The sequence below is a fragment of the Sarcophilus harrisii genome, chromosome 1, assembly GCF_902635505.1.
Source record: "Sarcophilus harrisii chromosome 1, mSarHar1.11, whole genome shotgun sequence".
NCBI lineage: Eukaryota > Metazoa > Chordata > Mammalia > Dasyuromorphia > Dasyuridae > Sarcophilus > Sarcophilus harrisii.
The window spans coordinates 40045968-40072700 of NC_045426.1; the positions used below are offsets into that span (position 1 = coordinate 40045968).

General features: G+C 31.9%; 1 protein-coding gene across 1 annotated transcript in view; it reads left to right on the forward strand.

Annotated features, from left to right (window-relative positions):
• LOC100915406 (contactin-6) overlaps positions 1 to 26733 on the forward strand; it is a 415511-nt gene that overhangs the window by 340138 nt on the left and 48640 nt on the right. The window contains exons 12-15 of the mRNA XM_023498129.2: positions 19660 to 19835; positions 20192 to 20309; positions 21833 to 21991; positions 22081 to 22230. Coding sequence (XP_023353897.2) covers positions 19660 to 19835; positions 20192 to 20309; positions 21833 to 21991; positions 22081 to 22230 — 603 coding nt within the window. The remainder of the gene's footprint in view (positions 1 to 19659; positions 19836 to 20191; positions 20310 to 21832; positions 21992 to 22080; positions 22231 to 26733) is intronic.

A 26733-nucleotide genomic window follows, 5' to 3' on the forward strand; every position in this document is an offset into this window, starting at 1 on the left:
TTGTAAGTTGGCTTGTTTTCTGTTGTACACTCTTTAAATCCTTTTTCTTCTTTCATCCCTTCTCACCTCCCCTAAGCATGCCTCCCTACTTATATAGATATATAGATATACACATATGTGCATATAGAGATATACATGCACATACATACTTACCCTGCCCCATACACTCAAATCCTTTTTGTTCTTGCTAACTCTTTTCTTTAAGTCTGCTCCTTAAATTGTGTTGGTATCATTTAACCTCCCCCTCCACCCATGTATCCCTCACTTGTATTGTTCCTCCATCCCTTGCTTCAACCTCTGCTTATCCTTTCACTCTTTTATCTTTATATATTTTGGATAGTTCTGTACCCTTCATGGTATATATGTAGTGTACCCTATTTGACCCACTCCTGTGAGTAGGTTTTCAAAACTACAAACCCTCTACTCCTAATACTGCTGTGTCTATTCTTCCTCTGAACCATATTGGTATAACACAATTACTATTTTCACTTTAACTATGCCTGAATCTTTCTTTTGAGGTACCCTATAGCTGATGACAGTCTTAAACATATACTATACATTTGCAACTTAAAAAGAAACAATTTGTCCATGTTAAGTTACTTGGAATTGATCTTTGATATTGGTTCTTATATCTGTAAATCTGTAAGTTTGTTGAATGCCCATTTGTCCCATTCAATATTATGGATAATTTTGTTTTATATGATTTTTTTTTATTTTAGGCCCAGTTCTTTTGATTGCCGGTATATATGGTTCCAGAACCTGCTGTCTCTTATTGTGGCTTCTAATTCCTTCACAATTTTGGTTGCTGTAGTTTCAGCATATTTGAATTGTGATTTTTATTACTTACAAAATTTTCTTTTTTGATCTATTGTTTTTAAAATTTGGCAAGTAATATTCCAATGTGTTTTGTACAAAAAAACTCTTTGAAGTGGTAATTGATAGATTTTTTTCCCCTATATCTTCTTTCCCCTCCTATTTTATTACTCCAACACAATTTTCTTGCATTATTTCTTGCATTGTTATGTCAGAGTTCTTTTTTTTAGTCACAATTTTGAGGTAATCCAAATTTTTTTTATATTTTCTCTTCTTGATCTCTTATACAGATCTGTCATTTTTCTTCTAATATGTATCAAATTCTGTTGTATTTTTTTCTTTCTTTATATTCTGTTTTATTTTTTCATGGTTTCTTGTATGGTCATTGCCTTCTGCACACTCAGTTGTAATTTTCCAAGTTATTTTCATTAGGCACTACTTGCCTAAGTAGTTTTGAAACACCAAAATGGAAATAGAATGAGTCATGTGATATCTAAAGAATATGATTATTATAATTTAGTATAATTAATAACATATTGATGTACTTACTACTGCTACTACTCATAATGATAAAAATAATAATGTAATCAATTAGGAGTAGCAGATAGCTAGAAAGCCTGGGACATAACAAGCACTGTGTTGTGCTACTGGGAGCCACCTGACAGTGGCTTCTGGATATGCAACCCAGACCTGCAAAATGGATTTCCTTGTGTAAAAGGATGATACAAGGAGACTGAGAGGCAGTTACTGTTCTCTGATCTCTCTGACTGAAAGGCTTTCGAATTGTTTGACCTTTCTCCTCTTACCTCTGCCTCCAGTTTTTCTCATTCCAAGTCCTCAAGCAATACCTGTGTCAGCAAAGGCTCCTTTGCAACTCCTTCAGAATGTTATGATTCACAGCTGTGGAGAATCTCAGAGAATTAACCTGTCACACAATGAGGAATGCAAGTAGCACTATCATCTCTGGATGGTTGTAGCATGTATTGATCTTATCATGGAGGCAAACTTTCAAACCGAGAAAAGAACTATAGTCAGAACAGGCATTTAAGTCTCCTATGAGTCTCCTGGTTCAGCCCTTTAATGTGTTGGCATATTTGATTACCCTGGCTAAAAAAAAGTCTCACCTTGACTCTTCTTCCTTTCTTTTCCCATGGGTTAATAAAGGAACTCTGGAAGGATCCTTCTCACAAACAGTTCTGGAATGCTGCTGTTTCTGAAATGCTGCTGCTGCTTCTTGTAATTCTTGTACTTCTTATACTCCAAGTTCAGGCGCCATATGTTGCATCATTCTCTCATATAAGGAGATACATTTTGCAGGTCTGGGTTGGATCTCCAGCAGCCACCATCAGGTGGCTCCTGTTAGCAAAACAACTCTGTATTTCCTTTCCTAGTTGATTAACTTATTTTTCTCAATCTTCTTATTTTTTCTTGGATTTCATTTATTTATTTCCTTAATGTTTGTCTTTTTATTTTTAAATTCTCTTTTAAGTTCTTATATAAATTTTCTCTGGGAAGGGAACCATTTAATGTTACGTTTTGGGGTAAAAGAATATTTTTTCACTGTCCTCTTCTTCAGATGAATGCAGACCTTCCCTATTCCCACAGTGGTTAGGTTCTTTCTTCTGAGGCAATTCATTTTTTTTAATTATAGTTTTGTTTTGTTTTGTTTTTACAAAATATATACAAGGGTAACATTTCAACACTGACCCTTGCAAAATCTTTTGTTCCAAATTTTCCTCTGCTTTCTTCAACACCCAAATGACAGGTATTACAATATATGTTAAAATATATGTTAAATCCAATATATGTATATATAACCATACAGTTAACTTTCTGCACAGGAAAAATCTGATCTAGAAAGAAAAACAAATCTGAGAAGGAAAACAAAAGTGTAAGCAAATAATAACAGAAAGAATGAAAATGCCATGTTGTGGTCCACACTCAGTTTGCACAGATCTCTTTCTGGGTGTAGATGGCTCTCTTCATCACTGAACAATTCGAACTGGTCTGAATCAATTCATTGTTGAAGAGAGCCAAATCCATCATAATTTATCATTAAATAATCTTGTTGTTGCCGTGAATAAGGATCTCCTGGTTGTGCTCATTTTTGAGAATGAAGGACAACAATCTAATGTGACTGATGTGTAATAAAAATGTCTCTCTTCATGGAAATATGTTTGACTTTGAAGATAAAAGATCCTTACTCCTACTTATTTGTTTCAGTAAGTTCTACTTCTGATCATTGTTATTATGTTTATATGTATCTTATTCCCTATACCTGCTGTCTTCTGTGTTTTACTTCTACTCACTATTATTTAACCTAGTCTCTCTCTTTATCCCATTATTATTGATCTCTCTCCCCTCTTACTAATTTATGAATTTTTGTAGGGTGCTATACCCTTTTTGATATATATATGTGTGTGTGTGTGTGTGTGTGTGTGTGTGCATATATATGTATATAAATATGTATATTTAACCTATTCTCAATGTAAGTAGGTTTTCCCAAACTACCAATCCTCCTTCCCCATTTATTGTCCTCTGCACCTCATTCATATAGTTGATTATTAATTTAAAAATTTCTTAGATGATTTTGCTTCTTATAGTCAAATCATACTTCATTCTACTCCAATCTTCCTTTTGAACTACCCAACTACTCATGTCAGTCTTAGATATATGGATTGCAATTCCTCATATAAAAGAAATAGTTTGTCCTTATCAAGTCCCTTGAAATTAGTCTTTGATGACTCACATATGCTAAATTTTATATTTAGTTCAATTGAGTTTTTATTGATTTAGATAAAATCTTCAAAAATCTAAGTGTTTGTTGAATGTCCATTTTTAAAAAGTCAATATTATTCTTGATTTTGGTGGATATACTATTTTTGGCCATAGTCTTAGTGCTTTTTGATTGTCATATATCTATTGCCTGTGGGTATTTTATCATAGCTGCTGATAAATCATATGCAATTCTAATTGTAGCTCCTGAATTATTATTTTATAAAAATTATTTTTATGAATAATAATTTTATAACTGAATTATTATTTTTGTTTTGTTTTATTTATGTTTGTTTCTTGTAAAAAGTTTTTCTTTGATCTGGAAGTTTCCAAATTTAGCAATACTGTTCTTATGTTCTCCTTGTAGGATCTCTTCCAGGTGGAGATGGGTGGATTTTTTTCTATTTCTACTTGCCCTTTTTGTTCTATCCCTTCAAGGCAATTTTCTTTGACTATTTTTTATATTATTTCAAATTTGTTTCTTTTTTTCTCTGTTTTTGGGAGAGTTGTTTGTTTTGATGTAGCTCTCAGGTAATCCAATTTTGGCTGCATTTTCTCTTCATGATCTGTTTTCCAGATCTATTGGAGTTTTTTTTTTTTTTTTTCCAAGATCTTTTACATTATCTTTATTTTTTTTCATTCTTTCTATTTTGTTTCCTTATTTATTAGTCTCTTATAGCACCACTGATTTTCACTTTCCCTGTTCTAATTTTCAAAGAACCAATTTCTTCTTTAAGACTCTAAATCTCCTATTCTCATTTGTTGACTTTCTTTTGAGTTCTTTTTTTTTTTTTTTCAAGTTTTTCCTCAATCTCTGTAATTGGATTTTTTAAGTCTTTTTTGAATTCTATAAATTCTTTCTGGACAGGTCACCATTTTATGCTACTCATTAGGGTAACAAAGACTTTTCTATTTCAATGTCCTCCTCTGAAGGTAAATACCAGTCTTTCCTATTTCCACAGTAACTTTCTAATATTGGGTTTCTTTCTCCTTTGTCTGCTATTTTCTTTTAAACAAGAACTTATTAGTATAATTAACTCTAATGGTGGGGTGGCAGAAATGAAGCTCCTGACTTTTCTTCAGCTCTACCCTCTTACCTGGAGCCCCAAAACAATATCTCCCCTCCTATTTCCTATAAATGCTCACAGCCAGCTACCCACTCACCTGGAATCCCAAAGCAGTAACTTCCCTCCTACTTCCTACAAGTGCTCACAGCCAGCATTATGCCTGTCCCCTTGCTTCTGCCCATCCCATGTGCTGGTTCCTTCTCACTCATGGTTACATCTCTGCAACACAGATGGGCCTGATTTGTAATCAGCAAAGGTTTCTTCAGTCTTCCTGGACTCAGACTTCTGACTCTCCCTGCTGTCCAGAAGAGGAAAGTTCCTACCTCCAAACCAAGCCAGCCCCAAAATTCCCCCCTTTCCCTCCTTTCCCCTCCCCCCTGGCCAACTTTGTTGGTTCTATGGAGGAAGACTGGAATTGTTTATACTTCATAATGGCTGAAACTTGGATTTGGGAGTGTATGCTTCGCTCCTTAGGAAGACTCTTGTTCTGCTTGTTTTTCACCGGTTTATATTTGCCCTAAGATGCAATTTTCTTTAGTTTGTGAAAGAAATCTGTAGAGCTTAGAATTTTCTGACCTACTTTGAAATTTCCCAGAATTCTCCCACTCTCTACATGTTTTAAAACTTTTTTTTTTCTTTAAGAAGAGGTTTGTTGACTTCACATGAGTGGCAAAGAAAACAAAATATTAAGAACCAAACTAGATGATATAATAAGTATCTTTTACCTTAAAATTTAGGAGTTAAAATTTGCTCCTAAAATTATCTTCTTATAGGATTTCACTAAGCCTCCCATGAACCTCAGTTTCTTCATTTGTGAAATAAAAACATTCAAATATGTAGCCTCTGAGATTACAGCCTCATTTAGGTTTATGTTCTATAATACTATGAATAACTTAGAAAAGTTCTTAGCTGAAAATTTTTGAAAGAACAATTAAGTTGGAAATGTTTGTGGTCAACAATTAGTTTTTTTTTTTTTTTTATTTGTTTGTTTCATTTGTAGTAGACAAAGTAATTCATTCTCACTCTGTTCACAACATATGGCATGTTTTCTGATTGTGACCTAGGAATGCCAATATCCTCACTTATCATTTATCTTCATATAACATGGAAAAACAAAATACTGAAACATCATTTTTTTTCTTTTTTTGCAATTGCCAGGAATGATTTGTTAAAAACATGTATGTATGTGAGAGTATTTTCTGTATATATGTAAATATACATAACTGTGCATGTTTATATAATTATAAAAGCCCTTAAACTCTATAGTTTGACAATACATAATATATTTATATAACACCATATGTAGGAAATAGGTTTTTGCGTGTGTATGTGTGTGTGTGTGTGTGTCTGTATGTGTATATGGATCAATATTAAAACACCCATGTAGATATTATATATTTATACATACATTATATATACTAATAAATATATGCATAACTCATGTGAGATTTTCAATTCAACATAGATTTAATATGTAAATTATCTCTTTCCAAAAATGAAAAAAATTGGTTTCCTATCATTTATTCTATTATTTTGTTAGCAATTATCAATACCACTGTCTAAAGCCAATATGTCATTGTTAAAAACGGATTGGTATTAGCATTTATGTTTCATTTTCTTAAAATGTCTGGTTTTGTTTTTCTGTTGATTTTTTTAAAAATAATACCAAACTAAACATAGAATGAACCTCATGGTTATTAAAGGCAAATAAAAATATTAGAAAAGCAAGTAAAACAATCACCCCTTTTAGAATTGGTTTGTTAACCTCAGTCATACTAGAAATGCTGCTGTTAGATAACATGTAAAAAATAATAGTTACAAGATTTAGCTGTTTTCAGAATTTTTTTAAAGCTGCAATGGTTTATCTGAGATAAGCATAATCTGGAGTTATCTACTACATAGGGTTGAAATTTTGAATTTCATAAACTCTGTGGGATAAAGTAATTTTCCAATGCTATGTTGAAAGTACAATTAGCATCAATATTATGCATTTCCTTAGAAAATGCCAAGTGCAGTTTCAGGCTGTTACAGAAACACAAGCTGATGTTTGAAGGGAAACCAGGTTTAGGAGACTTTCTCCTGAGGATTGATGTATTGCATTACATTTAGCAAAAGTATATTTACTAAAAGGTATATGAAAATCACATAAAAATCAGAAATTATTTGATTTGGCATTTGGAAAATTATTAAAAAGCAGAGCAACAGCAGGCTATAAAAATGATCTTGTTTGCAGGCAACATTTGTTTCTGTTTCCCCACTGGAGAAGTTTGGGATGTTCAATTATAGGCCTCATTGCTTCAGCATTATTTTCTACTGAAATGTCTGAACTTGGAAAAGCATATCTAATGTGCAAATTAAGTTTATTGCTGCTCATTTAGTTGTTTATTCTTTGTGATAGAAGTCTTTATTATGCTAGCATATCAAAGGTCCTATCTGTGTTTCTCCTTTAGAATGGAAATATGCTTTAATACACATTTAGGTTTACTAATGGAGATGGAGAGATAATTGGGAATCTAGAGGCTCTCAAAAGCATTTAAGAAGATTTGAGTTGCTATGCCTGAATCCAACATTGTCAAAATCATAAATATGGAATTAGGAAATGGTAAGACATTTTAGACTGCTTTAGTTGTATTATGGTTGGTGAGATTACTGGATATACATTCCAGCAGGATTGAAAAATAGTTCATGGAGAACTGTAATTTTTCCATTTAAGTTTCTAACAATCTGACAGATTCTAATAATAGTTTCTCCAGTATTTATCCATCTCCATCCATCAGTCACATAATAGGCATTTATTGAGTGCCTACTATATGCCAGAAAATTTAATAGCACTTATAAATAAGACATGCCAAGATAAATAAGATAGGAAAGATAGAATTGAAATTGTGCATGACCTTGATGGGTATACATTCCAAAAACAAACAAAACAAACAAATAAACCACAACAACAAAACAACAGCAATAACAAATCTTGGTGCAATGTTTTCATAGAAATAATCCCTTAATTAAAAAAGCATGAAACCAAATATATTTCAAGAAATAAATAATTTGTACAATCAATTATTAGATTATCTTTCTGAAAAGAAATTTCTTTCCCCTTCAATACAAATTAAAGAATATATTGGGAGGATCATTTGAAAGTTTGTGTTTTATAAGAGTTTATTATCAGAAGGTAACAGAACTAAAAGAAAAAAATCATTGAGTGTGAACTTTTTAAAAAATCAAATACTTGATTTTTTTTTTTTTAGTATACAGAATACTTATTGAGGAAAGTCTGTTTTGCTAAAGTAGACCACCACCAGCTTTGCAATAAAGGAGTCTGAGAGTGTCCTGGAACACTGAGACATTAATTGACTTGACCAAGGTATATTTCAGACACAAAACTATTTATTATGACGTACTTCCTCTTTGGCATGTATATATGCTTTCATGAATTGTCTCATTTTAGTCTCACAACTACCTAGTGAAACAAGGATTACAAATAAGTATTCTGACTCAGAAATATCTAAGTGACAGATGATGACTCAGGTTGTACCACACTCTCCTTCATTCCAATAAAAACCTTGTCAATTAAAAACAAACAAACAAACAAACAACAACAACAAAAAAAAACTTCAATAGTAAACCACCAGAGGGTTAATTTACATTGGCATTCATTCTGAAATGAGAAATGTCAAATAAATTGACCCCACATGCCATTTATCTTGAAGGATGCAATAGATTGCTTGTGATTAAGGGTTTTTTTTTTTTTTTCTTTTTCTAATAAATATGAGAACAGCCTCTTAAAAAAATAAAAGAAAACTACAAAAACAGCTTAACTTGAATTTATCTTTGTTCATCATTTTCTTTATTATAGGATGATATTTACAACTTTGATTAGTGTCAAATACACTAATGCCATTGAATATTTCTAATTAGTTTGATCTTGTAGATATAATATTAGGTTGACTGAGTCTGGAAGTCAGGATTAGCTTTTCTAGTTCTACAAAACAGTTGAACGCATTTTTTGTCTTCCCAAACCCTCTATTTCTCTAGCTCTAAAATAGCATCTTGATACCTGATTTGTAAATTACCCCAGTTGTCTTTTAGGACCTAGTGACAATGAAAGAAACAGTCTATTTCACTTAAACTAACATTTGCAATGGACTCAGTTCTGTGCCTATTGAGTTGGGAAGACCTTGTAGTTGCATTGTGCTTTGCATGACAAAGGAAGTACTTAAGAAATTCTGTTTGCCACCAAACAAGGAAAATGTATATAGACAGATGTGTTGATTTTTTTTTCTTATTTCAACTCCTTAAGGCAGAAGTTTTTAAGTTGGAGTCCCAAGTTCTATGGATACATTTCAAGGGCATTTCACACATGCCCTCAGACTATGACTTTTTTTATATTATTTTCATTGCAGTTGAATTCATTTCAACAAGCATTTATTAACTATTGGTAACCACAAAATTAGAAATAAAATTCTTATCTTTCTCTTCTCTCTAGTCCTAATTATAAGGATGCCTTTTAATTACACTTCAGGCTTAGAGTTATTGGACAGATATTTGACTGAGTGTATAACTGTGAAGTCATACTGCTTACTGTTTTGATGAGAAGTTAGTTAACACAATACATAGACCAATTGCAATATTTTATTGCAATTGCACATTATGTCTAATTTTCTGGAAGTCTCAATGCATATTCTTCAATGTTATTTTGCACAATTTACTGACTGGCAAAAACAAGAACCAAGATAAAGTTGGGCACATTTTATTTAGCAAGACAATTTGCTCAGACTCTGCATTGAACTTGGAAATATATTCTCATATTCATGTCTATTCTCTAAAGCTGTCATGTACTTCTCACTTTGATACTCATTTACTTTCTCTCTCTGACATAGTTTTGAAATTTTGTGCCTTTTACTTAATACAACCCAACCTTTGCTTTGGGGTTCAGTGTAAATGAAATGTAGCCAATTGAAAAAAAAAAAAAAACCTGGAAAATATCCACAACATTCTTATCATATTAGGAAAAAAAGTTAATGTGTCCATACTAGAATACAGTAGAAAATATTGAGTATGTAAACTCACCTCAGAAGAGATCATCGTTTAGTTATTCAAGAGAAATAGTTTCATTCTATCACTCTTGTTATTTTGTTATTGTTTTTATCTAATCTTTTCATCCCTACATTACCTTTGATTTTGATTTTACTTCACTATTGATTAAAGTTAAAAGTCTCAGTTGATTTTTCAGTTATTTCTGTAACACAGGAGCTTTTTACAAAGGGATGTATTTACTTTAAAAGTCATGATCAAAAAAAAATTTTTTTTTTTTCCTCAACATGTGGGAGATATAATCCTCCTCTCCTTCAGCACCTCTTCAATCTCTGGGAGGAGAAGAAGATTGGGTATATAGTTTAGTTATACCCAGATTGAACACACTCCAGTTTCCAATTACAAAAGTCCAAGAGGACTCAAGTTTCAGGGCCCTTGACTTCTCAGTTTCCATATTAATTTGAGTGCTGGTCTGATTACTGAACCATCCTACCTATACTTTTGGCTCTAAATCCTTGGCGTCTTAAACATCACAGCCTGCTACTGAAACTTAGGAGGGCAAGCAAATACTGACATAGAGTGAAAAGAAACACCTCAAGACCTTTTTTCAGAATCCAAATAAAAGAAGGTCAATCAAGGAAAGGACACACAATGGAAACAAAATATTTGTTTACATTTATGGATATCTTTTATATTGTTTTCACTTTGAGAAAAACAACCACTTTCTAACTTGAATCTTTCCTGTTCATAGTTTTACAAATATATTACTCTAATATAATAATCAGACCTGACATTGTATATATAATTCTGATCTTTTCAATTAACTTTCTGCTTATATAAAGAATATGTTCATTATATGAAAAATATAGTTTCCAATTAATATGTACAAATATTAAATAAGTACTAAATATGTTGGTTAAAGCCATTATATTCATATGATATATGTCAATATATTATATAAATACAATCTTAATGGCTTTTATTAATATTTATTTTATATAAAGAAAGAATAAGAAGAAATTATTGCTTGAATTTTAAGAAAGGTCCATAATAAGCACATTTCTTTAAAAAAAGTTTCATCAAAGTTTTGTTGTGAATTTTTTAACATTATAAATATTTATAAAATATCCCACTCCATGAAAGATATCTTTTGAAAAAATATAATAAATAAAACTAATAGTATAATATTCTTAAGAGTACATGCTAAATTCTATAAATATATTTTATCTCTCTGTTTTAAAGTTAGTTAAAGATCACTGTTTTCTTCCCTCTCACCTCTGATTTTACTGGAGAAAAAGAGAAAAAACAACATTCCTTTTTAAGCTGCATAGGCAAGCAAAATATTTTCCCCATAATGAAAAGAAATATATATATATATATATATGTGTGTGTGTGTGTGTGTGTGTGTGTGTGTGTGTGTGTGTATTTATTTTTCTGTACCTAGATTCCATCACCATTTCTTCAGGAGTTATCATATTTCATACTAACTCTAAAATAAGAGAATAAATAAATACTTATGGAATAGGAAGTTCAAAGAAAATGTTTGATGATAAGAATGATTACAACGTTTTGAAAAATGATACAACAAATAACAAAAATATAACATATATATGTAGATATGTGGTTACACATACACAGGCTAAAAAAATGAGAGCTATGGAAGAGAGATTTACAAAAAGGATCAACAACTTTAAAAAAAGCTAGAATAAAGAAACATAGAATAACAATACCCTAGTAACAACAAATCAGATTGTATCAAATAAAAAATTAATTATCTGGAAACAAAAAATGTTCTTACTACAAAATAAAATGAATGAGAAAATAAAGATAAAAACATGAGATAATTGGTGAGATATATTGTGTGGAAAACAGATCAGTGAAAATAATTTGAAAATCACAGAATAAGAGCAACTAATGACTAATAAAGAATCTGGCATCAAAATTCAAAAAATTATTAAATAAAGTTGTCTATACACATTAAAAAAAAAGAATGCAAAGGAAAATAGAAATAATTCAACTGTTTCTATCTGTGCATGAGGTGTGGGATAAAAAGGACTTCCAAAATGAAAGATCCCAGAAATGTTCTTGCATAAATCCTCATCCTCTGGACAGAATCCACACCCTTGCAGATCCATATACAAGCATAGACATATATATGGATATATTTATATGTGTTCATGTAAATCTATCTATCTATCGTCTATCTATCATCTATTTATCTATACACATACATACATGCATGTAGAAAAAAAAGGAGCCAGAAATAAATACTTCAAATATCAAAGAATAGCAATCAGGATTGGACAAGATTTAAATCATTTCTATAAAGGAATAGAGAACATGACATGAGATATTCCAAAAGGGAAAGAAAAAATGCTACAACCAAAAAAACCAAACCAAAACAAAACAAAAAAACTTAAAGCAGCAAATTTCAATATAATCCAACAAGGGAAAGGTTATATTTTCAAAGAAACAGACAATTTGCAGTCTGCTGATGTAAATAAAAGGGAGGAAGGACTTAAAATGAACTTTGCATGATATTATATAAGGAGAAACTGTTAACTTTCTAATGAAGGGAATAGGGATGTTAAAAGTGCTTTTAGAACCCAAGTGCCATATTGTATTGTAGTAGGAAAAAATTGCAACAGGAAACATAAATAAATGTTTTGTTATATTTTTTTCATATTCCATAATAAAAGAAAGAAAAGAAAAAAGAGAAAGGGTGTGGGGATGGCATACATTATATAAAAATGGAAAGAAAAAAAGGCTTGGTATCATACATAATCATATCATACAAGTAGAGTTATATGCAAATATGGGTAGTGTAAATCGCTAGAACCTTATCATATTTAAAGTTGTCAAAAGAGACTCAGACTTTTCACTCTGTCTCTATCTCTTTGTCTCTCTCTTTTTTTTTGTCTTTTTGTCTCTGTCTCTGCCACTGTATGCCTGTTTCTGTCTCTCTCTGCATGTAAGTTTTGTGTAGCCATACATTCAAATCAACATCGATATAGATAAATACAAAAAAAAAAAAAAAAAAAAAAAAAAAGAATAGTAAGATAATAAAAGCAAGAGTAGGGATTCATTTTCTGGAAATGTTTTCTAGAGGCCTTCCAGAAAGGGGTGGGGGGAATAAATGAAGACTTGTTTAGCAGCAATTTCAACTTTGGATATGAATTTGATAGAATATTACAAAATGACTTATTTACGCTTTGAACATACTGTCTTCCACACCCCCAAAACAAGTAGAATATAAGTAAATATGACCAGAATTTACTAGGAAAAGTAAATTTACTTGTTCTTGATATATTTTGAAAATAAATGTACATTTTTAAAAGTTAAAAGTTAAAAAGTTAAAAGTAAAATAAAGTTTTAAAAGTTAATATAATATTTTATATGGCTAAATGAAAATGTTGAGCTAATCAATTGCCCCTTAAAATAGAGTGGAGCACAGCAATTGAAGGCTTGAACCAATGCGAGTAGAAAAGAGGTACAGATAGGCTTGATGAAATATAACTAGCTTATCCCTGAAATTATGAAGAATATTGAAGCCCCGTTAGCATGCAAGTTACGGAGGAGTCAGCCGTGGTTAACATCACGGCAAATGTGGGCTACAGAGGAGAAAGCAGTAAATGTGTCTGAAGTGTAGTGTATTGCTAGGAAGAGGCCTGTGAGGATTTGAATGATTAGGTATACTCCTAATAGAGATCCAAAGTTTCATCAGGCAGAAATGTTAGATGGAGCGGGGAGGTCAATAAAAGAGTGGTAAATAATTTTTAAAAGGGGGTGTGTCTTTTGTAGATTGGTCATTAGTTTTTGTAGTTGAATTACAACAATGGTTTTTCAGGTCATAGGTTATGGTTAAAGTCCATACTAAAACTAATATGGAAATGATGTTTATTTTTGTATTGTCCTTGTTATTGATTTTTGGGTTTGTGGCATTCGCTTCTAAGCCTTCCCCTGTGTATGGGGGTTTAAGTCTTGTGGTTAGTGGGGGTTTGTGTTGTGCGATTGTTGTGAGTTTAAATAGTACATTTTTGGGGTTAATTGTGTTTTTGATTTATTTGGGAGGAATGTTGGTGGTGTTTGGTTAGAGTTGGTGGAGTAAGTTAGAATATATTACATATATATGTATGTATTACATATATATGTATATAAAATGTTTATATATTATCATCTTGGTAGTGGGATGGTCTTGTGTTTATTTGTTTTGCTCTTCTTTGTATACACATTGCTTAACATTCAGTGATTGTCATTCAGTTATTTTTTCAGTTGTGTCTGACATTATGGTATTCTTGGCAGAGATACTGGAGGGATTTATCATTTATTTCTCTAGTTCATTTTGTAAATTAGGAAATGTAGGTAAAGAGGGATAAGTGATTTGTCTGGTATTATATAATTAGCAAGTCTGGTGACAGATTTGAAATGCTGAAGATGATTCTTTCTGACTTCACACCTTGGCCTCTATCCACATTGCCACCTAGCTACCGCAGTATCCAATAGGAAATTAACAAACACATGTCGACTGATCAACAAGTAGTGATTAAAGGGATTGCAGAAGCAAATTTGATAGAGAAAGAAAAAGCCTGGGAAACTTTAAGAAAGCATTAATTTAATTCTTTTATTTACAAATGAACTAGAAGGATAGGATAGCTAAGATTCCTACTACCTATTAAATGTCATTTTTACATTTGCTTTATCTGAGTATCTTAAGTCTTTAAAAATAATTCAGGAATAATGATAATAGAGATTAAAAACATTGAATTAAAGATTTATAGCTAGAAATGGACTCATGGTACAACCAGTCTTAACCATTATTTTCTAAGTGAATAGGGGTCCCAAAATTTGTGAGCTACACAAAGTCACATAGTATATTACATATTTAGATTTTGAATCTAGCTACTGATTACATATACTGTACTCCTTCCATAATATCATATTACTTTGTTCAGTTACAGAAGGGAAGTGGAATGAGATTTTACTTTTATAGTCATTGTATATTTCTGTGGGATGGAGTTTGTTACCTAAGAAACTTCTTTCTCATGATGCCTTGAGGGCCATGTAACTAGGTTATCACAGTCATAGATTAGGTCTTTACCACATGGGATGAGACAAATGAGGCATGCCAATTGCTAAAAATAACATTTTCTGAATGGCTGAAAGAAACCAATCATATTGTTCATGATTATCCCTTGAGATTTTGGCAGTCTGAATAAGGAATACCTTACATAATACTATATTTAGACACTGATATAAAAAGTAGAGCCACACTAAATATATCTGACATCTAATTTAATGTGATTAGTTTGCATGGCAAAGGGGCAGCAATAACATATTATAATGAATATACAACTCAAAGTATTTAAGCATTATTTTAAAAATAGAAATATATGTCCATATAACCCCCGTTTCCTTTATACTTTGGAATATTTCAGTATTATACTCTAGGTAAAATTAATGTATTCAAAATGTGTTGAAGTGAAATGATTTATTTGAGCTTATACTTGTTCAGACTTAGAAGAAAACTTCTTATTTGAGGTTTTGTAAATGTTTCATTTTCACGAAACCATTTTGCTGTCAAGTGAAGAATAGGGATTCCTAAATAATCCTTTTAAATTCATATAATAAAAACCACACGATTACAAAGGCAACACATAATTAAATAGATATCAAAATTGCATGTATGTGTGTGTATGTAATCTCACAGACTCCAACTTAAGAACAATTGTTTTAGTTTAATTGATAAGCTTCTTCAAATGATTTCAAATTTGCCATATAGCTAAGAAAAGCCTTTGGAACTGATTACTGGTCTTTGATCTTTAGGGAAATACTAATAGTACATATTGGAAATCTTTTTTTTTTACTCAAGATTTAATAGAAACTCAATATGTAAGCATATGGAAAATATATTCTTCCCAAGTAGCTTTCTATTACTTTATTTGGGTTTTCATTAAAAACAAAAACAAACAAACAAACAAAAAACAAAAAAACAAAAAACTTCCCATAGATTTTGCCAGTAGCCAAAGTTCATGTATTCTCATGTCTGTCTTTACAATCATGACTTCTCTATTGCTCCAGAGGCATCTTGCACATGATGCTATATAGCCTTCCTTCTCTTCTGAAAACCCCAGGGTCTGATATCAGCTGACCATATAAGCTATAAGCTTGCCTTCTGGGCACCATAGTTTCAAACATCAACAAATTCCATGTCTTTTGACCTTGATGGAAGACTTAAGCATTCCCTTACTTCAATTCCTTTCAAATGTACTGTCGAAAATCCCCCTGCAGATTTATATTTCCTTTACCTTGTGCCCTCTGCAATGAATGCTCTATAATTAGAAAGTTTTCCTTCATTTTAATTATTTTCCTTCCTCACTTCTCCATCTAGGTCTTACTGAGATTTTCCTAATGACCCTGCATCATTGTCCAGGCTTTTCAGTGGTAATTCTACTTTCATGCACTATTTTCCTATCTCTAAACTTACTGGTCTTTGGTGGGGGAGTTAAAATACTTCTTGTCCAACTTAGTCACAGCCAAAATCATCCCCTACCACAAACATATAATAATTTCTCCTGAGATTCTATTAAGATTGCTAACTATAACTCCCCAATTTATTTTATTCTCTTTCACCTTTTACCCCATCAAAAGTATTTTGCTACCAACCATTCCCTTCCCCAATATATCTTTTCTTTTTCCTCTTTTCACATATCCACCTCCCTTCCTAATTTCCTGCCCAGTACAATAGATTTCTCTCCCCCTGTTGATTCTGTATGTTATTTTCTCTTTGAGCCCATACTGATAAGAGTAAAGTTCATTTAAGCATCCTCTCATTACCCTCTTCTCCACTTTTTCTTACCTCTTTTATGGCAGATAATTTACTGCCATTCAACTTCTTCCTTTCCCTTTCTCCCATTACATTCTTATCTCATTCCTTTATTTAATTGTTTTTTAAATATTATATATATAGCATATTATTATATGAAGATATTTCAATATATCATTTTAGTGTACCATAATTCATTTTGTTTTATTGTAAAGCTATTTGTTATTTATTTTTATTTTATAGCTTTTTTATTTTTAAAGCATATTCATAGACAGTTTTTCAACACTAACCCTTTCATAGTCTTGTGTTTCAGGTTTTTCCCTCCTTCCCCGCAGCCCCTCCCCTATATGGAAATTAATCCAATATATGTTATACATGCTAAATCCAATATGTGTAAACATATTTATATAATTCTTTTGCTGTACAAGAAAAATCAGATCAAAAAGGAAAGAAAATGTGTAAGAAAACAAATTGCAAGTGAACAACAACAAAAAGATGGGGAACGATATGTTGTGATCCACATTCAATTCCCACAGTCTTCTCTCTGGTTGTAAATGGATCTCTTCATCATAAGATCATTGGAACTGGCCTGAATAAGCTCTTTGTTGGAAAGAATCCCATCCATCAGAATTAATTATCCTATAATATTGATGTTACAGTGTACAGTGATCTCCAGGTTCTGCTCATTTCACTTAGCATCAGTTCATATAAGTCTCTTCAGGCCTCTCTAAAATCATCTTCCTGATCATTTATTATAGAACAATAATATTCCATAACATTCATATACTATAACTTATTCACATGAGCATCCACTCAGTTTCCAGTTTCTAGCTGCCACAAATATTTTTGTACTTGTGAGTCCCTTTCCCTCCTTTAAGATCTCTTTGGGATATAGGCCCAATAGAAACACTGCTGGGTCTAAGGGTATGCACAGTTTCATAACTTTTTGATCATAGTTCCAAATTGCTATCCAGAATCACTGGATCCATTCACAGTTCCACCAACAATGTAGTAGTGTCCCAGTTTTCCCACATCCCTCCAATATTCATCATTATTTTTTCCTATTATCTCAGCCAATCTGAGAGTTGTGCAGTGGTATATTGTGAAGTTATTTGGAGGGGCATTTTAGAGAAATTAGAAGAATCCCTCTTGTCAGCCTGCCAAATTGATTCTACCTTCCATATTTTTGAATATTTATTAAATCTGAAAATAAGAATGTTATATTTAAATAAATTAGTAAGATAATTAAGAGGTAAATGACAAACATAAATTAATATTTCATATGTTTTTAAAAACATGAATTTTCATAGGTATCTTTAAAACAACAAGAACTACAACCACAATGATAACAAAATAACTTAGTGGATATGGTTATTTGTCTTAAGAAAGTACTTTGAACCAATAATTAGCAATTTCTACACTGAATCTATAACTTTTAATAAAAAAAATATTTAGACACATCTGCATGCTGGACCACACTCTAAAGGAATTATTTTGTATGGCATTTTAAGCTACACTACTATAATATATTATATTGTATATGGTCAGAGAGAACATGTGAATTCCAAATGCTTATATTACTGCTCCAAATTTAAGATGTTGACTTTGGATTTGAAATATGACTTCCAACTATTATATCAGTCACTTACTATGTATGTGAGCCTGAATTGGTCACTCAATCTTGCTGTGATTTTATTCACTCATATGTAAAATGAAAACATTTAAGTAGGTGACTCTAACCATCTGCTAAGAATCTTATCTATTACCATTTTTCAAAAAAAAATGCAGATTATTTTTTCCCCAACATAATGATACCTGATCTTAGTACAAGAATCACTTACTTTTAGAATAATATCATGACTCTGTCAGAGATAGGGCATGAGAAAAAGAAGATTCAGTGGAAGAGAAAAATATAAATATCAAAAGAAATCTTGTATTATTCTTCAGTAACTCAACATCATGTTTTGTAACTCTCACTATAATTTCTCATTATGTTTAGCTACTACTTATGTTACAACTGAAACTCCTTTGAATTTAATTTCATCTCTGCATGATAGAGTATAGCTAATTTCTATTTTCCACATTGAAGTCCTTTGTGAAAACCTCTCATTTTCATTAAAGAGAATGAATAAAAAGCCATGGTTCTGTGTTACACTTTTGACACTAATTAGTTTAATAATATTGTGAAGGACATTTCATTTCCCTTCCTCTTACCTTACTTATCCTCCAAAGATAAAAAAAAATATTTTTTCCCGACAAGTAAAGTATACAATATTATTGCTCTTTTTTCTTAGTATTAAGAAGAAAATTTAAAAAAATGAATCTTCTACTTCTAGATTTACATGATAGTGATTATCTTCATATTTGAGTTGGTTACATTTATGACAATAGCACACCATTATTCTTGTACATAAAAAGGTGTCAAAGGAACAATACAGGTTGAAAATCCTGCAAACTGTATATATGCTGGAGCTTTTTTCTCAGTTGACCTACAAGGTAAATGCCTATAAATTATGGAAGGAAAAGTTCACTTAGTCTTTTATATCATTGATGAAGAATATATTATTGACACATAAATTTGATTATGTCACTTCCCTATTCAATGAACCCAAATTTCTTCTTATTGCCTCTAGGATCAAACACAAATTTCTCTGACACTGAGAGCACTTCACAATTCAATTTCAAATGGCCTTTCCAGCTTTTCCCTACCATTATTCCTAATATGCAATTTTCTAAAACTTCTCCACTTACACATTTTAAAAATTAGGTATAAAGAAAAATCCTACAGACAAATCTTGTCTTGTAATATTATGTGATTTTTTTTTTGTCTGAATCTTAATTAAAGCGTGTTGATTTCATCATCTGTGAGTGAGAAAGTTGTAGGCTCACCCCATAGGTTTGTGGCCTTAGTGCATGTTGTCTCCTGTCTTCATTAAAATATGTACAGTTTGCTTTTATTTCTCTATTATAATGCAATTTGTTTGGCAATTGACCCAGAAATGCTTTTAAGGAACAACAACAACAAAAACAATTTTAGCCTAACTTTGTCATTTTAAAAACTACTATACAGATTTTTGTTGTTCAAAAACCTGAATAAATCCACTCTTGTTTTATTTTTAATAATCAATATCATTTTGTTCTCAACAGAGAGGACCATAATTACTGTTCCACCACCTCAAATGGATGTTACTGTTGGTGAGAGTATAGTCCTACCTTGTCAGGTGTTCCATGACCCTTCTATTGAGGTTGTATTCACGTGGTATCTCAATGGGAATGTTATTGACTTCCAAAGAGGAGTGCCTCACTTTGAAAGAATTGGAGGAGTAAGTTACTTTATTGCAAAAATAAAATGAAGCAAGACCTTGGATTGCAGAAATATATTTTATCATTGTACTTCACATTTTATGTGAATGGATATTCCCTGTTGCTTTATGAAGTTGCATCTGTTGTGTTCTTAGTGGTTTTATGTATTTCATAAAGATGCATATGTTACATGTGGAATGGTAATACCTAAATTGAAAAAAAGTGATCGAGCATAGCAAACAAAGGATGATGTGAGTGAATCTTTTAATTTCACAACTGTTTTGCTTTTAATAGTTGTAAAACTCTAGGAATATTCCAAATGGGAGACCTGCTGTGTGTGATTATGTTTTTATATTCATGCTTCTTTTATCTCCAGGAATCTGTTGGGGATTTGATGATAAGAGAGATTCAATTGAATCACTCTGGAAAATATGTATGCATGGTAGAAACAACTCTAGACAACCTATCTGCAGTGGCAGATATCATTGTTAGAGGTAAGAGGAAAACCAATTGCAGTTATATGACTTGAATATATTTTCAGAAATTGGGCAGTTTTAATACTTAACTAGCAGAGTCACAAGAGGCCAAGTCCTGGTAGTCATTCAGTAAAACCTTATTATTGTCTAACCCTAGGGACTAAGGAAAAAAAGAAATCATGGACTTTGAATTAATAAGGTTTGGATTATTCATTTTTGCCTATTAAAAACCAGTAGGGCATTTTGTTGGATGGAGAATATTAATCAGCATGAATCATGTACTATTCTGAATAAACCAATATTATCTTAGGGTGTTTTTATAGATATTCTCTTATACCCTTCCATATCTTTGTAAAATTGTTTTTATGAATTAGCTTTTGGGGTAAGGGATAGAGAGATATATATTCTTTAGATTAGATTTTCATTGAGTCTAATTACATGCCAGACTTAAGAACACTATTTATGGAATAGTCTGAGGGACTTTTCAATTACCCTCATGTATTATATTATACTTACAAAGGTGATAATATCACATCCCTAAAAGTTCTTGACATCCTATATTATTGGAAGGAAAAAAATCTATGAGACAAAATGCAATAAATTATGCATGAAGTTTTGATTCGGGGTCCAGATAATCAACTTCATAAGTACATGACCTAGGATTTATTGTTAGACATTTTTTTGTCCTAAGAACTAGAGTCTTAGTGTACTACCAATTTTATAAGATTCAATAATGTGATTTGGCTATTACATACAATAAAATATTTTAGACTACATGGAGAACATAACTTCCAGAAAAAAGGGGGGGGATACTCTTACTATATGCTATATTGGATGAAAGATATAGAAAACATTAGCACACCACAGCTTGTCAAAAACCTAGATAAGTTGAAATATGTCCAGAGGAGGACAACTGGGATTGAGAAAGAGTTTTGCAACCATGTTTTATGAAGTTTATTTGAATATCCTAAAGATGGTCATCAAGTAGAAGAGGAAATTAGGGGGACATAGAAATTGTCTTCAAGGATACACATGAAAAAACTTGTGACTTTATGGAAAGAACAGGTTTCTGTTTTTTTGTTTGTTTGTTTGTTTTTTCAAAAACCCTAACACGGCAGAAAAAATGAATGAGAATTGAAAAGAGGTACATTTTGCCACAGTGTAAAGGTTTTAAAAAAAGTTTCCATCAACCAAAGTTATTAAAAATTTTTATCTCAATGGGTGGTATGTTTGCTTTCATTAAAAGTCTTCATCCAAAGGCTAAATGACCACATGCCGTGTTTGGTGAAATAGAAGTTCTTTGAGGAGTACATATTGAACTAGATGGCGAGCACCATCCTTTTTGATTCTGATATTATTTGATTCTCTAAATATGTAGTATAAATTAACAAAGACATTCAGAAAATTAATGCATTATCCATACTTACCTAAGATTCATAAGTTTTGTTTTCTTTGACCACCAAGGAAAGAACTATTCCTATTCCAAAATCAGTGATTCCAATATCCACTGGTATATTTTCATCAAATATCTTCTTTTAAAGGTCCTCCAGGTCCACCAAGTAATGTAAGAATAGAGAATATTTCAAGTACCACTTCTCAGCTCTGCTGGAGACCAGGCATTGATAATAATAGTCCTATTCAAATCTATACCATCCAGACCCGTACACCTTTTTCTGTAGGCTGGTTGGCTGTTTCTACAAGTAAGAAATATTTATCAATATATTCTATGTTTAGAAGTTAATTTGGCTAGTGCAAATACATCTGACTTATTCCCTATGGATATTTTCAGTTCCAGAAATACTGAATGGGAAGATGCACACTGCAACAGTGGTAGGTTTGAATCCATGGGTAGAATATGAATTCCGTGTTGTTGCTGGAAATAGCATTGGAATTGGGGAACCAAGTCAGCCATCCAAATTGTTGAGAACCAAAGCAGCAGGTAAGCACTAATGAATTCCTACAACTTGGGGATCTTTTAATTAAATGTCAGTTCATTCAGTAAATAATAATATTTTAAGTATTTAACATGTTATATATTATTCAAGGAAGTAATGATAAATCTATTTATCTATACATATATTTAAAATGATGTATATATTTTTAAATGTGTGTACATATACTATATATATATATATGCACACACATATAATGTGTTTATATACAATGTGTGTAATATGTGTTTGTGTGTATGTGTGTGTGCAGACAGATATTATTATTCTATAATTTCATAATTAATACTCCATTATTCCATTCATTATTCCATTTCTGAAGAAACATAATTTATTGGGGCAAATATCATGTACCAATCTAAATAATATCTTCAGCATGTGGGGAAGCAACTTTTATGGAGACTAAGCTATATATCCCTCAGAGATATCAACCAACAGCCATTCACTGGGAAGTCATGACAGCGTTGTTTAAACAGCAAGCCATTCTGAAGAGGAACAAGAGGCAGCACATGCTAGGAAAATTAAACCACTGTCATCACCATGAAACGATGTAAATGGCATAGGATCTTGAATGCACAAATCTATGGAATAGCAAATACTTCCAGTTGAGTATCAATTACTTGTATCATAAATTTAATTTTTAATTGTGGAAATGATACAGTATATGAGGAATTGCCACAAGTTTTGCCATGGCATCCTAAAAAGTTTGAAGCATTTTTCTATGACTATCAGCTGAAAATTCCTATGTGTGTTGTCTCACCTTTAGAACACGAGCTCCTTGAAAATACAGCTTCATTCTATTTATGTTCCTACTGCTTAACATTAACACATAATAAGCAATTAATAAATGCATTCAATCATTCACACCAAATATATACATAGCATGTACAAAATGTAATGTCCGAGGGAGTTTCCTAATAATAAATAAGAAAAAAAATAGTCATTTGTAGGAAATTATACCAAGAAAAATGATAAAGGTAGAAATAGGAGGCAGTATATTAGGATCAGGAGGAAATCAGAGAAGAAACATAGTATGTGAGGAAAATAATAAATGTTGTTTGTTTGACACTTAGTATATGTAAAAATATGTAATGTGTAATAAAGCAAAAAAACTTGGCTCCAAAATGAAGCAACAGAAGAATAGACTTAAAATATTATCTCTTTGCATCAACATTCATGTGTTATAAACCAAGGATTTTTTGTATGAATTTTTTATCTGATATTGTTTCAAATAGCTAAATTTAATATGAGTTGATTATTTTTGAGAGACAATATGCTAAATAACTTGTTCTGGAATCATGGAATCTTTGCTGTATATTTGTCTTCTCATGTACACTGCCTAGGTGATACTAGACATAATATTTAAGCTTTTACTTATTCAGGCAACCATTTAAGGCTATAAGATGCAGAGGAGGACTGATGTGCATTTTAAAGTTTACTCCTCCAGTTTTCCTTATTCTAATGAAATTGAAGGACAAATCTAAAAATGTATATAATCGAGGCAGCTTGATTAAAATCAAGATTGATGAGAAGTTATCTCTCTATTCTTTCATGTATTATTTTTGTAGCCAAAATCCAGCAGAGTAGATATACAAATGTAAATGAGTTGCTGCTTGTTTCATTAAAATGTTGTAGCCAAGAATTAATTGAGCCTCTGTTAGTGCAGTGAGCCATACATTTCCATCTCTCTCAACTATGACCTACTTGAGGCTTCATGGAACAGTAGTATATTGTTCCTATGCAAATTAGCTACCTCTTGAATCCATTTAACAGAAACACTAATTGACCATCAACTGGTTCATAGTCCAGTGGAATCAGAGTGGAACCTAGCAAGAAAGTCATTTCCATCTTTCTTTCCTTAATTCTGTTTGTTTCAGTTTTAAATTCTTGAGTTCAAGGTGACATTTATTGTGTTTGTCATATTACATTATCAAAAAGGTTTTTTTTTTTTTATTCAGACAATGAGGGCTCAGTTTGTTGGAGTACTTCTTAACCTTCTTAAGTACTCTATAGAAAACCATAATGTGGAAGAAGAAACCAAACATTTTGCCCCTAGTGATTTCATAAAATCATCCAGACAAGTGTTAGCAAACTTGAAAAGAAACAGGTACAGTAAACCTAACATAAGGGTTTCTGCAGGTCATATGTTGACTTAATTTTAAATTGTAATATTATCTATGTTGTACTGTATTTTGCTATTACATTTTAATCATTTTCATGCCATACTTGGTATTGTTGGGGGGACGGATCATATGGCCATGGCTTGCATGTTTGAAGGTTATGTTTAAATTCTCTGTTCCACATGCAACTATCAGAGACCATATTTGTCATCCATCTCAAACCTTTAATTTTTTAGATATGAGAAATGGAGTCTTATTAATGAAATTCAGGTCCCCACATAATATAGTCCATTAATGTTGCAGCTAAGATTCAGAGTCAATTCTTAACTTGCAGTCATTGCCCTCTATTTAACAGTTGGCCTTTAAACAATACCTGTATTGCCAGGCTTCTGGTAACCAGAATTATCTGTAAACTGGCCATTTCTACTTGTGTAGCATAATACAAACAGTTTGTGATGATGTTTACTTTTAAGGCATGCATTTAGATCGCTAGTACTATACTCTGAAAAAGGTATATAGGCTCCTAAGCTTACCACTAACTAGTTCAATGAAAACAGATGAGTGATGTTATATAATTTTTTAAATAAAATGAATATAATAATGTATGTAGTGTGACAAAATGCATACAAAGCTGGTTTGTATTATCTGACACATCTTGATTACAAGACCCTGACAAGTCACTTAACTTTTCATTGCTCTAGGAAACTTGGTAAGTGTAAGCTTTAGAACAGTGGCTGATCTGGATTGGTGGAGATAGTCTACTCACTGGGACTATGCTAAAGGTGTGACTATAAATCTACCCATTTCTTACCTTAAAAAGGTTATAGTTCCCCTCTAATATTGATGTGATCATATGATGTGATGACCGTGTATTTTAAAATCAGCCAGAGTCAGGAATTCAAGTTAGGGGAAAACCGCCAATCTTTATTCTTAGCAGAGATGAAGAAAGATCGGAGGTAGAAGGGAATTGGCAATAGCAATGTCAGCAGCTGAGTCAAGAAGCTAGCTAGACCAGAAGCCATGAGACCAGCAGCCACCAGAATAGAACCCAGCCAGTAATTTCTCCCAGCCTCTCTTCCTGTCTCCCTGCCTCCACCCACCAAAATCGTCATTTCCTATACAACACATCAGGACTTGCACAGAGAGTGGGCGGGGGCTATTCCTCCAAGCATGTATATTAATATAGTATTACTATTTAGCCTCACATGCTTGGGACCTCAGTGCATCAACTCAAGCCTCAGCCCATTACAATATGAGACAATGGATATAAAATGTTTTGTAAATCTCAACACAATATATGCCTTTTCATCAGCTTTGGAAAAAAATTTATTTTTAATATATGTTACTTTATGAATCATTCTGTGCAAGAAAAAAATTAGAAGAAAAGGGAAAAATCATGGGAGAGGAAAAAAAACAGAAAAAAGAAGTGAACACAGCATGTGTTGATTTACATGCAATTTCCATAGTTCATTTTCTGAATGCAGATGGCATTTTCTATCGTTTGGGATTGTTTTGAGTCACTGAACCATTGAGAGGAACCCAATATTTCATAGGTAATCATTGCACATTCTTGTTATTATGTACAATGTAATCCTGGTTCAGAATGTTTCACTCAGCATCAGTTCATGTAAATCTTTCTAAGTCTTGCTAAAATCATCTTCTTCATCATTTTTATAGAATTATACCACAAATTATTCTACCATTCCCAAAATGATGGCTATCTACTCCTTTTTTAATTCTTTGCCACCATATTTTGCTTCACACATGTAGATCCTTTCCCTTCCTTTATGATGTGTCTGAGATACAGACCCAGCTATGGTACTTCTGGGTCAAAGGGTATACACAGTTGGATAAACTTCTGAGCATAGTTTCAAAATTATTCTCTAGAATGCTTGCATCATTTTACAACTCCACCAAAAATGCATTAGTGTCCAAGTTTTCCCATATCCCATCTAACATTTATCATTAGTGTTCCCTGTCATCTTGGTCAGTCTCAGAGTTGTGAAATGGTAACTCAAGAGTTGTTTTAATAATAGTGAAATAGAGCATTTTTTCATATGACTATAGATGGCTTCAATTTCATCATCTGCAAATTGTCTGACAATTGGGTAAAGACATGTATTCTTATAAATTTGGCATAACTATATATTTTAGAAATGATGCCTTTATCAGAAAAACTTGTTATAAATTTTTTCCAGTTTTGTATTTCTCTTTTAATTTTATTTCTGTTGGGTTTGTTTGTGTAAAATCTTTTTAATTTAATGTAATTAAAATTGTCCATTTTGCCTTTTATAATATTCTCTTGTTAAAGTCTTTTATGAGTATTTCCAAAAAGTCACTTTGGGCTTGGGATCAATTCATATTCCTCATTGA